General features: G+C 42.5%; 1 protein-coding gene across 14 annotated transcripts in view; it reads right to left on the bottom strand.

The window, feature by feature from the left end:
* Positions 1-13220: 13220 nt before the first annotated feature.
* The window catches only part of CLEC16A (C-type lectin domain containing 16A), a 304859-nt gene continuing 303597 nt past the window's right edge, over positions 13221-14482 (bottom strand). For 9 of the 14 annotated variants that reach the window (XM_075565349.1, XM_075565353.1, XM_075565350.1 and 6 more), the window contains one exon: positions 13221-14430. In XM_075565349.1, coding sequence (XP_075421464.1) covers positions 14072-14430 — 359 coding nt within the window. In that variant the 3' untranslated portion in view covers positions 13221-14071. The remainder of the gene's footprint in view (positions 14431-14482) is intronic. The other 5 variants (XM_075565358.1, XM_075565359.1, XM_075565357.1 and 2 more) reach the window with 4 other exon arrangements.

The following is a 14482-nucleotide window of genomic DNA, read 5'->3' as shown; positions in this document are numbered from 1 at the left end:
TTAAAGAGGATCAACTGCTGGCATTAGGAGTTAAATGGTTAGAGGGCACACAACCCATTTGCAACAACTTGTGTATTTATTGCTGGCAAATCATCAGAGCTTACATTTTTGAAGCGAGACTTCTCTGCTGGCACCTACAGAGTTCTGATAGGAAAAACCCCTTGTGTTGTAACAAAATTTCATAGCGGAAGTGACGTCACTGCTGGCAGAAGAGGCAATCAGTGATGGAGGACTGAGTCACACACAAACATACACACACAGACAGACACTAACTGACAGACAGACAGACACACTGACTGACAGACACACACTGAGGCTAAGTCCATAGTGGATCCAGCTGGGCGGAGGCGCGCTGAGGCTGATGGAAAGCGGGTGCTTTCCCTGGCCTTAGACCGCGTGCCGCCCGGGGGCGTGTTGGGAGGGGGGGCCTGTGACGTCATGGAGCTGGTTCGCCCTCATTGGGGGAACCGCTCACGTGACCGGCCCTGCGCTCCGGCGAGCGCAGAAACTACTGCTAAAGCCGCTCTCATTGCGGCTGCAGGGGCTCACTGCCGAGCAGCAGCGCGCCTCAGCATGGGTCAGCGCCTAAGCGCTGACCATGCCCGAGGCCTGACAGACAGACACACTGACAGACAGACACACAGACAGACACACACACAGACACACTGACTGACTTGGTACACTGGCGACACACTTTATTCGAGCTCGGCTAGTCCCACGAATTCGGGTATACCCGGGTGTATTGAGGTTTGTGACTGTTTTCTGCCCGAGTGCATTGCGTTATTTTCCAGGCAGGGATTGAAGCATTTTATTCCCGCTGGCTGCAATACTGCACAGTATATATATATATATATATATATACTGCATTACAATTCATGAATTTATGCCATCTGGTAGACACGCGAAGCATTGCAGCCTATTAAATCCTAATCATTATCATTTAACAGATCAGCCGCCCGTCAGCCAGGCATGAACCATGGCTGGGAAGGCAAACGCAACGGGGCTTGTCAGAGGTGAGGAGCGGCGCATTCCAGGTATCTGCCAGGTACATACTGGGTATTTGCTCGAATAAAGTGTGTCGGTGCAGTACACACACACACACACAGAATTCGCAGTTACTATAAATATAAACGTTCAAATAGCTAAAACACGCGTTCTAAGTAAAACTTCTTTGTGTTTTGGCACTGAAATTGTGCTTTGATTTTTAATTAAAAACATCACTATCACGGTAGACCAGGTCTTTTTACACCATTTATAGTTAAGGGATCAGTCAACAGGCAAAACAAGGCAGTGAAATAAAATGAGGTTTATTCGGATGAAGAAGAAACAGGTGCGCAAATCACATCAGGACAATCCTGATGTGATTTGCGCACCTGTTTCTTCTTCGATTGCTGGTTGGATTTCGTCTGAATCCTGTGTCGGGAGCTGCACTCTCTAAGGACAGTATATTATTTAAATGTTATTTAAGTGGTGTTATTTGTGCTTGATTATTTCTTCACTATTATTCGGATGAAGACCTCGGAAACACACAGAAATACAGAATACAAAAATATACACACACTTACTTGGGCCTTGGGGGTACAATCTAGCCTTTCCTAGGTGCAAGGCAACCGCTTGCAAGGGCTCACCCTGATCGGGACCGAGTTCCGGACGTCTGGGACCAAAATCCAACAGAAAATCCTGACCGGGACCTAGTCCTGAATCCCCTGGAACAGATTTCGGCAGAGAATCCTGACCGCGACTGCTGGTTCGATTTTGAGAAGTTGGCTGCAAAAGACGGGACTTAGTCTCTACGAGGCAGGCTTTTCTAGCTTCAAAACGAAGCCGGTTGCTTTGCTATTTCGAACAAAGCAACTTTGAAAAGTCCGCCCTAGCTTCATCGACTCAAGCCTCAAGATGGTCTGGTACTCTGCCTCGACCGTCTCCTTTCATACCCTCTGCTGTTCTATGTTCAGCATGGAGGTATGGGGAGCGACCTATCATAGCGTGGGAATTCCTCCCCACCAGCCAATAGAAAGAGGGGCTTGTTCTTTGGCTGACGTCAGAGGAGGGGCGTGCAAAGCTGGCTCGGGATGCCCCGTGGGAGGGACATACGAATTGACCAATGGGAAACGTGCTGATATTCTGCAGCTTCCCCCCATTGCCAACCCATTGCCACCTACTGTTCAGGCTTCACCGAGTCTGGCAAACCAGAAGGTCCTCCCCACAGTGGGTGTCTGTTCTCCGGACCCAGTACTCTGCCCTGCCCCGTCCACTTAGCACCTCTCAGCCTCCCACCTCCTCTCATCTACGGACTCTATGCACCCCCGCTGGCACCTTAAACATATGCCTTGGTCGACGGTATAGAGCCTTATAGTAAATGTAAAAACACAAAGTACATTTTATTACAGAATATACTTTGGGGGACCTTATACTTATAAAGGAAATAACTTGGGGATATTTGGGCTCAAAATCCAGGAGTCTGGGGGACACTGGGAAACCCTGGTGTAATTCACCACGCGCACCGGCAAATCATGCCTGCTCGCCGGGGAGAATTAAACGACTACTGGCAACTTTGGCCCCCGAACACATGCAAACAAAATGATTGAATTTCCACCCAAATATCCCCCCTAAAACGGACACACATACAATTTCACAGTTCTAGGGCTAAGGGAACATGAAATAGGAAAAACATGGACATTTTATTTTCCAGCAAGTAATCCCTGGTCCCTGGCTTATGGAGGTACCAGGGACCCCATGGGTTCAGGGGTAACCAGAGGGCTTAACCTTTATTTGATGGCCTGGTTACCCCCTCCAGTCACAATCACCATCACAAATACAATTTCTGTGACAAAACAGTGACAAAAGACAAAGAAGTTTCACTTAAAATGCGCGTGCTTGGCGCACACACCCTAGTTTTTTTTATCCGTGCAAGTAGGACTTGTTGGGCAATACAGATTGAAACGCAGACCTTTTAATGTTTCAGTATTAACAGTTGAATGAGAGTGTGACAAAGTCACAAAATCATCCACAGAAAGTACATTTATGGTGCACACCATAATAATAATTATATTTATATTTTATTTAGTGATGATATAATGTGAGAAAACCATAAGTGATAAAGGTGACAAAAATAAACTAAAATATAATTAAAAAATCCCACGTGGTGCTTGCTGATTAGTCACAGTATTCAATAATCAATAAACTACAAATCTGTAGACAAAAAATATTACGACCATTCGTCCTGGCATTACCATCCTATATTAAAGACACCAAGGATACTCTGCTTAGATTGAATGGTATAACAACTGATATTGACAAATGGCTTGTAACATTAGACGTTGAGTCACTTTATACAAGTATATTGCACAAAAGTGGATTAGCAGCATGTGAATATTTTCTATCATCGAGACATTGTGGATTTGTGGAACACAATAAGTTTGTGATTGACCTTTTGAGATATGTATTAACCCATAATTACTTTCTATTTGACGACCTATATTACCACCAGACCCAGGGAACAGCTATGGGGACATCTTGTGCCCCAACATATGCCAACTTGTACCTGGGCTGGTGGGAAGCTACTGTTGTCTTTACTGATGAGAATATCATGTATACTGAATATATAGATCTGTGGCTCAGATTTATTGACGATATTCTCTTGATATGGAGTGGCCCATTGAATCTGTTGCTTGAATTTATTAACAAATTAAATATCAAATGTTCTCAATTTACGTTTGACCTCTGAACACAGTCAATCCAAGGTTACATTCTTGGATCTCAATATCACAAAAGATTCTACAAATGTAATTCAAACTACAGTGTTTAGAAAGCCTACCTCTACTAAAAATGTGTTATTAGCAAGTAGCCAACATCCAGACTCCTTGATACGTGGGATACCGACAGGCCAATATTTGCGCCTTAGGAGAAATTGCTCAACTCTGAAAGACTTCAAAATACAAGCCAGGGATCTAAAAAATAGATTTCTTGAGAGAGGGTATTCCTTAAATAATTTAAAAAAGGCATACAACAGGGCATTGATGTGCAATAGGGACTCTCTACTTATTCCCAACACTAAAGTGAAGGACACTCAAATCAGATGTATTGGGACCTATAGTAATAGATGGGCAGATATCAAAAAAATATTTTCACAACATTGGCATATTTTGCGATCAGATAGCGACTTGGCACTAGTACTGAATGAGACACCCAGTATCACTAGTAGGAGATCAAAAAATCTCAAAGATGATCTTGTACATAGTCACCACCAGAAAAAGACACCAACAACATGGTTACTGAATCCACCAAAGGGCTGTTTTGCCTGTGGCAGTTGCAAGGCGTGTCAATACATGCAGACCACAAAAATGTTTGAAAATCACGATCAATCAAAGCAGTTTGAGATAAAACATTTTATTAATTGCAAAAGCTTCAATGTTGTATATCTTATCAACTGTATGTGTGGTCTTAGATACGTTGGCAAAACAATACGTGAACTACGTAGACGTGTATTAGAACATGTTAACTCCGTTATTAATAAAGCAGACACGCCTGTAGCTCGCCATGTAAACTTGATACACAATGATAATCCTAGTTGTTTGCAATTTATGGGGATTGATTTGGTTAAGAACAACATACGTGGTGGCGATATAGATCTCAAACTTCTACGACGAGAAGTAGAATGGATATATCGCTTAAAAACCCTGTATCCACAGGGTTTAAATGAGGGGTTTACTTTTACTTCCTTCATTTGAATCCCTTTACCCATCTCTGCAATTCAGTAACTGTGCCAGTTTGCCCGCAATGATGAGAATATCTTTCCCTATTTTAACAATATAACATCTCTCCCTACCAATTGCCCCCTCCCTGATGTAATTTGAAGACTGATCCTGTAATATAGTTTGAGACTGATCTGTTTTACATTGACATTCGGAGATATGGATTTGTTTGCCTTCCTTTCCATTATAGTCGGCCACATTCTGGTCAGGATTGACTCAGTATCAGTATTTGACTGCAAAATGTGCAGCGCAATGTACATATATACATATATCTCAATAAATATAAACAAGTCTCCATTTAATAAATATTCTAATAAATTTGCTTTTAGTGATTTTATTTTGAGGGTCAACTCTAATGTGACCAACCGACGGAGTGGCTTTCAACATGATTGTAGGGATTGATTCAGTCCTCATTAGCGCCTTATACAGCATTGCGCAATCACTTTCAGTGTTTGAATCCTCTCTGCCAGCTGTGTTTAAGTAATTGCTCACCTGTGAAGGTATATAACGCAGCTTGGGGGTTGATCCATTATCCACTTGCCCCTGACAAAGCTCCGCCTGGAGAGAAACGCGTAGGGCGTGGGCACGGTGACGTCACGTCACGTGGTGCGCCTGATTCAGTCACTGCTGAGACTCGTGTAGCCGTGGTTTTGTTCCTTGAGGGCTGAGACTGACAGCACTGTAGCTAAGTATCATATAGCTACAATTTTGAGTGAATGTGTTGCAACTTGAGTGCTTTATGCACTACATGTGTCAATTGTGTCACTAGAAGTAGGTTTTCCCGAGTACAATTTGCCAGCGATGTTAGAGCTGGGCTGTTACTTGTAACAGCGTTCATATGTTAGGTTAGCAACAGGGATTTCCCATGTATTCACTCTTTTGTATTTGTTAGCGTGCTGCGGTCTGTTGATTACCCTCTGAGATCAAGACACACATTGCTACTTGATTGGCTGTCGGATGTATTGTGCAACTTGACCTTTATACTGGTTTCAGCGTTTCAGATTTATTAGATCCTCTGGTTATATTTCATTAATCATCAGATAACTGTATTGTCTACAGATTTGTAGTTTATTGATTATTGAATACTGTGACTAATCAGCAAGCACCACGTGGGATTTTTTAATTATATTTTAGTTTATTTTTGCCACCTTTATCACTTATGGTTTTCTCACATTATATCATCACTAAATAAAATATAATTATTATTATGGTGTGCACCATAAATGTACTTTCTGTGGATGATTTTGTGACTTTGTCACACTCTCATTCAACTGTTAACCTATTAACTTCTAGTACATAGGCAGCACCCATTTGTGTCCAAACTATATGACACATGTGAATTGTATCGTTAACTAAGTGAGCGGTGTGTTTCCTCTCCTGTGTTGTGCCTTTTAACGTTTCACCTGAAAAATTGTCTTTTTAAAAAAAGGGACATCCGGGACAATACAATGGTCTAAATCACAAACTCTCATTCCCAAAGCTGTGACGACTTCGAGCTGTTCAAACAGCGAGCAGTGTGTCTAAAAGTGCTTCCTATCTTGTCATGTTCTAAAACACTCAATTGGAATCTTGGGGTTAAAAACATTCCAACATTCTAGTCTCTGAATGGGCACAGTATACACAACACATTAAATCGATCATGTAAGAAAATATTGCACTTGGCATTAATATATTAAGTTCATCTAAGTTTGTTTTTATTGTTTTATTTACATATTATTTTATGGCAACCAGCAATATGGGAATGGGTAATTAAGAGCAAAGAGGATTGAAGGAGAACATGCACCTTGTGTTTTCAGAACTGTAGCTGTAAAGCTTGTGCAGCATTGTAATGAAAGCTACAGAGCAGGGGTAGCCAACTCCAGTCCGCAAGGGCCAGCAACAGGTCAAGTTTTAAGGATAGCCCTGCTTCAGCACAAGTGGCTCAATTGCTGACTGAGCCACTGATTGAGCCACCTGTGCTGACGAAGGGATATCCTTAAAACGTGGGACCGTTCATGCCTCTTGGTTCCCCCATTTTTGTGTTACCAATATTTTATGGGTCATGATTGTTGCTTGGGCAGTGAGCCGGTTTGGCTGAGGTTTAGGTGAATTTTGGGTACCAGAAACATGTTTCCAGGGGTGACAGGGATTGGTCACCTGTGATAGCTAGGCAGTTGAGCAGAGTTGTAATTGGTTGGGGCGGAGTTGGGCATGTGTGGGTTTTAGGTGGGAATTTCGCTGTATAAATAGAGGTGTGTGTGGATTTGGGGTAATTGACTTACCTGAAGTAAAGACGTTGTCGTTTAATCACCTGCATTTGCGGAGATGTCTTCTGGAGCTCCAAAGCTTCAGTCACTGTTTGCAATTAGAGAAAGGCCCCCCGTTGGTACATCTTCCCTCGCTGGCGGCACATTTCCCCCAACCCCCCAACCCACCCGTTGGTACATCTCTCCCCCCCCCCGTAGGGTTGCCAGGTGGCTTGTCCAAAAATACTGGGCACAATGGCGAAAGTTGCGACACGTGCGAGAATCGTTTGTGGGGAAGAATGTTATTTATAAATGACCTGACATGTCATTGTTTCTAAATTTCACTACAAGTATCTACCAATTAGCATCAATTTATGTTCTATTTCGTAAAAAAATCTGGGGAGTTGTCTTGGGAGGGAGCGCCCTTCCGAGGATTTTTTTAGGAAATAGAAATGAAATAGTGCAAATTGGTGCATGCTTGGAGTGAAATTTAGAACAAATGACGTAATGGTCAGATCATTTATAAATAACTGACCTGCAGTCATACTGTACATGGCGAGCAATACTAATCTTAATGCTCCTCCCACAAATTCCAAGATTGTTGCACCCCTCCTCACCCTCTCATCCACCACTCATCCTCTCATCCCCTCTCAACCCCCCCCATGTCATTATCACCCCCCCCACTCCCAGTCATTATCAGTACAGTAGCATTCAAATTTAGACTTCAAAATCTGGGGAGTTGTCTTGGGAGGGAGCGCCCTTCCGAGGATTTTTTTAGGAAATAGAAATGAAATAGTGCAAATTGGTGCATGCTTGGAGTGAAATTTAGAACAAATGACGTAATGGTCAGATCATTTATAAATAACTGACCTGCAGTCATACTGTACATGGCGAGCAATACTAATCTTAATGCTCCTCCCACAAATTCCTAGATTGTTGCACCCCTCCTCACCCTCTCATCCACCACTCATCCTCTCATCCCCTCTCAACCCCCCCATGTCATTATCACCCCCCCCACTCCCAGTCATTATCAGTACAGTAGCATTCAAATTTAGACTTCAAAATCCAGCTTTAAATTGCATATTAAATCATGCCATTGAATAAGTAACCTGGTATGACTTCTTGGGGATGATCTGTAAATAAGAATGGTGTTGCAGAGATTGCATTGCTGCTGTGATGAATTTACAATGGTGGTTAGGTCTTGAAAATGGTTAGACTTAGTAGGGTAAAAGAAAAGTAAGGGGGAGTGAGCAATAGCTCAAAGTTGTCAGTACTGTATGTACTGTGTCAACACACACACACACCTCTGCTGCATGCTTTTCCTCCGCTCCTTGGCCCCACCCACCAGGCTCCTGCTACCACCTCCTGATTGGCTGCTGCTATGTAATTCAGCCAATCAGGATTGAGGAAGCTGCCCAGCCCCCTAGCAGCAGCAGCCCTGCTCTATTCCTCCCCACGATTGCTTACTAAGTCCGGAGATATAAATACCAGAGATAATGGCACATCTCCCCCCCCCCCCACTAGCTGGATCCAGGCAAGGACATGTCCCCTCCCTTAGTATCCACGCCCCCGCCTCCAGGTCCAACATTATTGCTGGACAGCCGAGGGAAACTTAGAATGTCCATAATTTGGGAGGTGAGTCACATTGGAAGCTCAAAATAGTTGCGTTGACCTACAAATCCGCAGCAGAATGTAGAGTGAAAGTTTCATGTTGCTACGTGGTGCCATTTCTGAGATTTCAATGCTTCTGACATACAAACAAACAGACTGAATCCAACTTAGAATTATAGTATAGATTAGTAAAACCACACCTTCAATATGGAGTACAATTTTGGGCACCACTCCTTAGAAAAGACATTATGGAGCTAGAGAGTGCAGAGAAGAGCTACCAAATTAATAAAGGGGATGGACAATCTAAATGAGGAGAGGCTAGCTAAATTAAATTTATTTACATTAGAAAAAAGGCATCGAAGAGGGGATATGATAACTATATACAAATATATTCAGGGACAATATAGGGAGCTTTCAAAAGAACTATTCATCCCACGGGCAGTACAAAGGACTCGGGGTCATCCCTTAAGGTTGGAGTAAAAGAGATTTCACCAGCAACAAAGGAAAGGGTTCTTTACAGTAAGGGCCATTAAAATGTGGAATTCATTACCCATGGAGACTGTGATGGCAGATACACGAGATTTAAAAAAAAAAAAAAAGTTGGGCATCTTTTTAGAAAGGAAAGGTATACAGGGATATACCAAATAAGTATACATGGGAAGGATGTTGATCCAGGGAGTAATCCGATTGCCAATTATTGGCGTCAGGAAGGAATTTATTTTTCTCCTTATGAGATATCATTGGATGATATGTCACTGGGGTTTTTTGTTTGCCTTCCTCTGGATCAGTAAGTATAGATATAGGATAAAGTATCTGTTGTCTAAATTTAGCATAGGTTGAATTTGATGGACAACATGTCTTTTTTAAACCTCATCTACTATGTAACTATAGATGCAACGTGCTTGTAAACGTAGACATACAGTAAATGCTCTGCATGTGCAAGCAGTCACCCCGCCTCTTACTGTATTAAGAGAATCAGCAGCAATGGCCCCTAATTAGGTGCAGGTGGAAAAGGGCGAGGACGCCAGTGAATTAAAGGAAAAGATGATACAATGGTTAGAGGTTTACCCAGACCGTTAGAAGGCAGATTTAATAACGGTTTCTTTTCTGGGTTCTGTTTCCTACAGTAAGAAATCAAAAATCAACTTGGCTAATAATTTTAAACCGGTTGATGAGCCATCATGAGTGCAACAGAAGGAGTGAGGCAGGAGTGCGGCAGGAGGAGTGCAGCAGAAGTGCGGCAGGAGGAGTGCAGCAGAAGTGCGGCAGGAGGAGTGCAGCAGAAGTGCGGCAGGAGGAGTGCAGCAGAAGTTGGTGAATGAGTTGTTATTGAGCACTCTTCTACTGATGTTTTCTCAGTATCGGTTGTTCCCTCTGGGTATCAACCCCAAAAAAGGAGCCAGGCATCTTTATACATTATGTCATAACTATCTGGAGCCTCATTAGATAACGGTTTTGCTAAAAAAAATAATAAAAAAAAAAAATCTTTGTGGCGTTTCATATGCTTCCTTTGATCAGGCTGGTAAGAATGTGGTCAAGGGACATGGTTTGTTAAGTATGACATATACCAGGGGCAAGCAATATAATTGCAGATAATTTGTCTCATTTGCAGTGGAATGCATTTTGTAAGCTAGTACCGCAGGCAGACAGGGAAGGCAGCGGAGGTCCCCCGTTCCTGTGGGACCTAGTGTTACCGTGCTAGGCAATTTAATACAGCAATCCTTATCCCAGGCCAAGTGGGCCTCTTAAATTAGGCTCCTCGAACAGCTGGAACAGTTTTACCAACCAATTTGGTGAGGTAGATGATCGAATACTGTGGGGCATTCTAATTAGTTTTGTACTTAATCTAGTTATTTAAGGGTCATCAGGTCCAGCTATTAGTAAAAAGTTAGCAGAAATTTCATTCTCTCTCAAATTATCTGAGAAAGGTGATTGGACCAAGTATTTTTTTAATACAACAGCTAGTGACGGTGGAGAAGACTATGGCAGATTTGAGGTGAGGACAGTAACTCCACATTTGCTAGACCTAATCCGGTCACTATTTAACCCTGTTCCGTATTCTATTTTATTTACTAGATACACAGGTTACACAGTTATTCCCTTCTCTATTTAACCATACGTTTAGATAGGTGTCCTGTGCCAACCTTAAGCCTATGAAGTTTTATTTTAGCTCTGCCTCTATAGATATATTTGGCATTTGGGGTATTTACCCTACTGGCTATCAGTTTACTCATACTGATTAACTAGCCAGTCTATACTTACCCACAGAGTATGTAGGTTACCATTTGAGCTTAACGCTCCACCCTGGTTTTAAAACTTATTTTGACACCGTTATTTAAGTTCACTGTATGAGTGTTACACTGCGCCTGTTTGTTTTATCATTGCCATCTTATTTTAATCTATAAAAAATATGTTCTAATTTGCCCAGGTGTGCACCTATAACGCAATTCTTTTGGTTGGCCTGTGATTCTCATCACAGACCTCCCTTCCAGTACTTATGTCTACTTTCTTTGTGTAGGTAGCACCCATACACCCTCTTTAGTACAATTTGGCCACCAGGAATACTGTACATTTTATTATACGTTATACTGTTGAGCAGTGTATATTGCCTCTCTTGATGGAATAAAAATAATTGATTTTTTCATTGACAAACTGAAAAATGCAATTATCTATTTATAAATTGCAGTATTTTTTTAGTTTCTTACAATTCCTTAGCAACGCCGGGTACTTTCAGATAGTACTAACTTATTATCAGTTTGGAAAAATAAGATGCTTGATGAAACGAGAGGAGTGACTTGCGGATTATCAAATCTGCTGATTTAAGTAGGTAAACAATGCAACGTATCAATGGTGAAAGCCATTAAGATGTTCGGTTGCATAGAAAGAGTGGCAGGTGATTGGTAAGACTTCTTCTTGAGTACTGTATACTTCCAAACAAAGCAGAGGTAGGCCAAAGAGCAAATTAAATGGTGCATCATACAAAACTTATCAGGAACGCTTAAAGGACAGAGAGCGTAATATGATCAAAACTTCTAAATATGGGAACAATCAAGACAATAGGAAATCATTTTTCAAAGAAAGAAGAATGCTAGAACAGCAATCAAGCTCTGAAGAATGAGGTGGGCTAAGGGGAAACGTAAGGGAACACAGTACTTTAATGAAGTAGTGCAGCTAAGGAATAAAACTCTAAGGATGTGGTAGAGGTTAATACAGTAAAGGTATCCAAATCCGGTGTTTGGGGTTTAGACAAGGGTTGAATATATTGCATATGGAAATCACAGTGCACATTTGGTCTGGGCAGACAAGGACCAAGCGCTCCTCATTTGTGGACAATCTCTATGTGACCCCACGCTGACTCTTCTCTGTCTTTGACTCCTTACTCAGACCACCCTCTGCTACCGGTTCTTCTTCCTCCATCTCACCTCAGGACGTTGCCGACGATTTCAAGGAAAAGGTGGAATCCATACGTCAGGCTATCCCCTCTGTATCCTCCTCCCATCCTACACCTCTTCCTAACTCTCCTCCTGCATTCCTTGACTGTTTATCCGCTGTCACAGAGGAGAATGTGTCGTTGCTGATCTCCTCTTCTCCCTCTACCACATGCCCTCATTCTCTCCAGTCTTGATTACTGTAACCTCCTGCTGTCCGGCCTTTCTGCCTCCCCACCAATCTATCCTTAAGGGCTGGGACCCGCTGCGCCCGGCGGCACGGGCGGCCGCGTGAGCGTTCCCCCCCAGCAGGGGAATCCTTCTGAGCAGGTCCCAGTCCCCCCTCGCTGCACGGCACACTACCCGCTGTGACGTGTCAGCCGCCAGGGGATGCAAGAAAATTGTGATCCCGAGCGGTGACGCGTCACGTGGTGCGCTGATGAGCCTATCAGCGGCGGGAGCGGGAGCTGTCAGACAGCCTCCTACACAAGGTAGGGGGTGGTGTGTGTGTATCAGCGTGTGTGAGAGGGGAAAACGGGGAGGGAGTTGGAGCTTACCTTCCTTCCAGCAGCCCGCAGCAGCTCCCTCCTGCAGCCCAGGAGCGTTCTGCTCAAGGATGTCTTCTCTCTACCCCTTTGTATCTAAAGCCCTCTCCCGCCTTAAACCCTTCTCACTGACTGCCCCACACCTCTGGAATGCCCTTCCCCTCGATATCCGACTAGCCCCCTCTCTATCCACCTTTAAAACCCACCTGCTTAAGGAAGCATATGAGTAGCTCGATGGCTGATAATTAACACCTCATACATTAACCTTGACCCCTTGCAGACACACTTACCAGAACGCCCTCCTACTGTCTTTGTACGTTCTTCCTACCAACCAATTAGATTGTAAGCTCTTCGGAGCAGGGACTCCTTTTCTTAAATGTTACTTTTAAGTCTGAAGCACTTCTTCCCTTTGTGTTATTTATATCTTATTATTTATATGATTGCAACTATTACTGCTGTGAAGCGCTAATGTACATTAATGGCGCTATACAAATAAAGACAAACATACAAGCCTGAAACTGTAGGTGTTACAATTTCTAAAGACACATTATGCTTACAGATGAAAGTTTACAATATTTAAACAAGCAAATCATTGTGGAATATTACACATATAGTAACATTGGGTCACATAGCAGTAAATAGTAACTCATAATCAAATCTTTTTACCCAACTTAGTTTATTGAATACGAATCCCTAAAGTCTAAAAGAATAATTACAGGTGAAATGTGGGAAATAATAAATAGGATATAACAGAAAAAAAATTACTTGTCAAAATGATGATCGGGGTCTTCAAAAACCGTGACATTCTTTGGCCTTGAACTAATACAAGACATTAGACCCTGTATCCCTGAAATCCACCCTAGTGGCATAATTTACCCATAAACTGCAACAAAGATTATCCATCCTTTCGTGCTAAATTATTGCAAAACACAGGGGCTGGGAAGGGACAATATATGAATGGTTTTCAAGATCTCCTACACCTTATATTACATGAAAGTATACCACAGCCCCAAAAACAAATTGTTGACAAATCTGCATATTGAAACAAATAAATAGGATTCATCCACAGGAGTATTCATCTTTACAATTTAGTCATTAAAATACTGATATGGGCCTAAAGTATTTTACAGAATTTTTCATACCTCAAAACTGAGAATCACATTATTTTCTTAACAATAGTGCATACAGTATTAACTATGTTTAAGGTCTTATCCTTTCCCACCTTTGAATCAGAAATGGCAGCATATGACAGTTCTTTGCAGAAATTGCAACAGCAGGCTGGTAGCTTCTGTACATGGATCAGCTCTTTGAATGTTTATGGAAAGCTTTAAGTGTTATTAGTATGGGGTGAGTAATAGATGTTATCCTTAGTACTTTCTTATGCTGGATACGTATGCCCTTGGAGCAGCAATTATCTGTAAATGGTAGTTCCATGTTCACCTCAGCTGACCATTATGGCTTTTAACAATATGTCCTAAAAATAAAGTTATGTCCTCTCGTCCCCATTTTCACTGTCCATCAGTGTCTGCTAGCACACGGTCATCAGCACTTCCATCTCCTGTCACGTTATGACTTTCTGGTTGCATGGGAGCTTGCAAGATGCAACTGAATGTGTGAATACTGTGTGTGTCTACAGGAGGTACCAAAGTAAGGGACTCCACACTCAGTGCATCTGTGTTGTCATCCGATATTAAAGAGATGGATGGCTGGGGTGTTGGTGTCAGGCTGGGAGACAAGTTGATTACTTCTGTATCTGGCTTCCTTAAGGAACTCTTCCTCAGTTTGGAGGCAGCAGGCTGAATTTCTTCCGTGGGCTCCGCCTGAATGGAGATGGTCAGGGGAGGTTGGTCTGGAATTGATGCATCCTCTAGGTCAGGGAAAAAAAAGGAAAATGTTTCAAAATGAGTCATTTTAACACT

Source organism: Ascaphus truei, chromosome 11, assembly GCF_040206685.1.
Source record: "Ascaphus truei isolate aAscTru1 chromosome 11, aAscTru1.hap1, whole genome shotgun sequence".
NCBI classification, from domain to species: Eukaryota; Metazoa; Chordata; class Amphibia; order Anura; family Ascaphidae; genus Ascaphus; species Ascaphus truei.
Note: the sequence above shows the minus strand (reverse complement) of the source record. Positions and strands in the feature narration are given on the sequence as shown.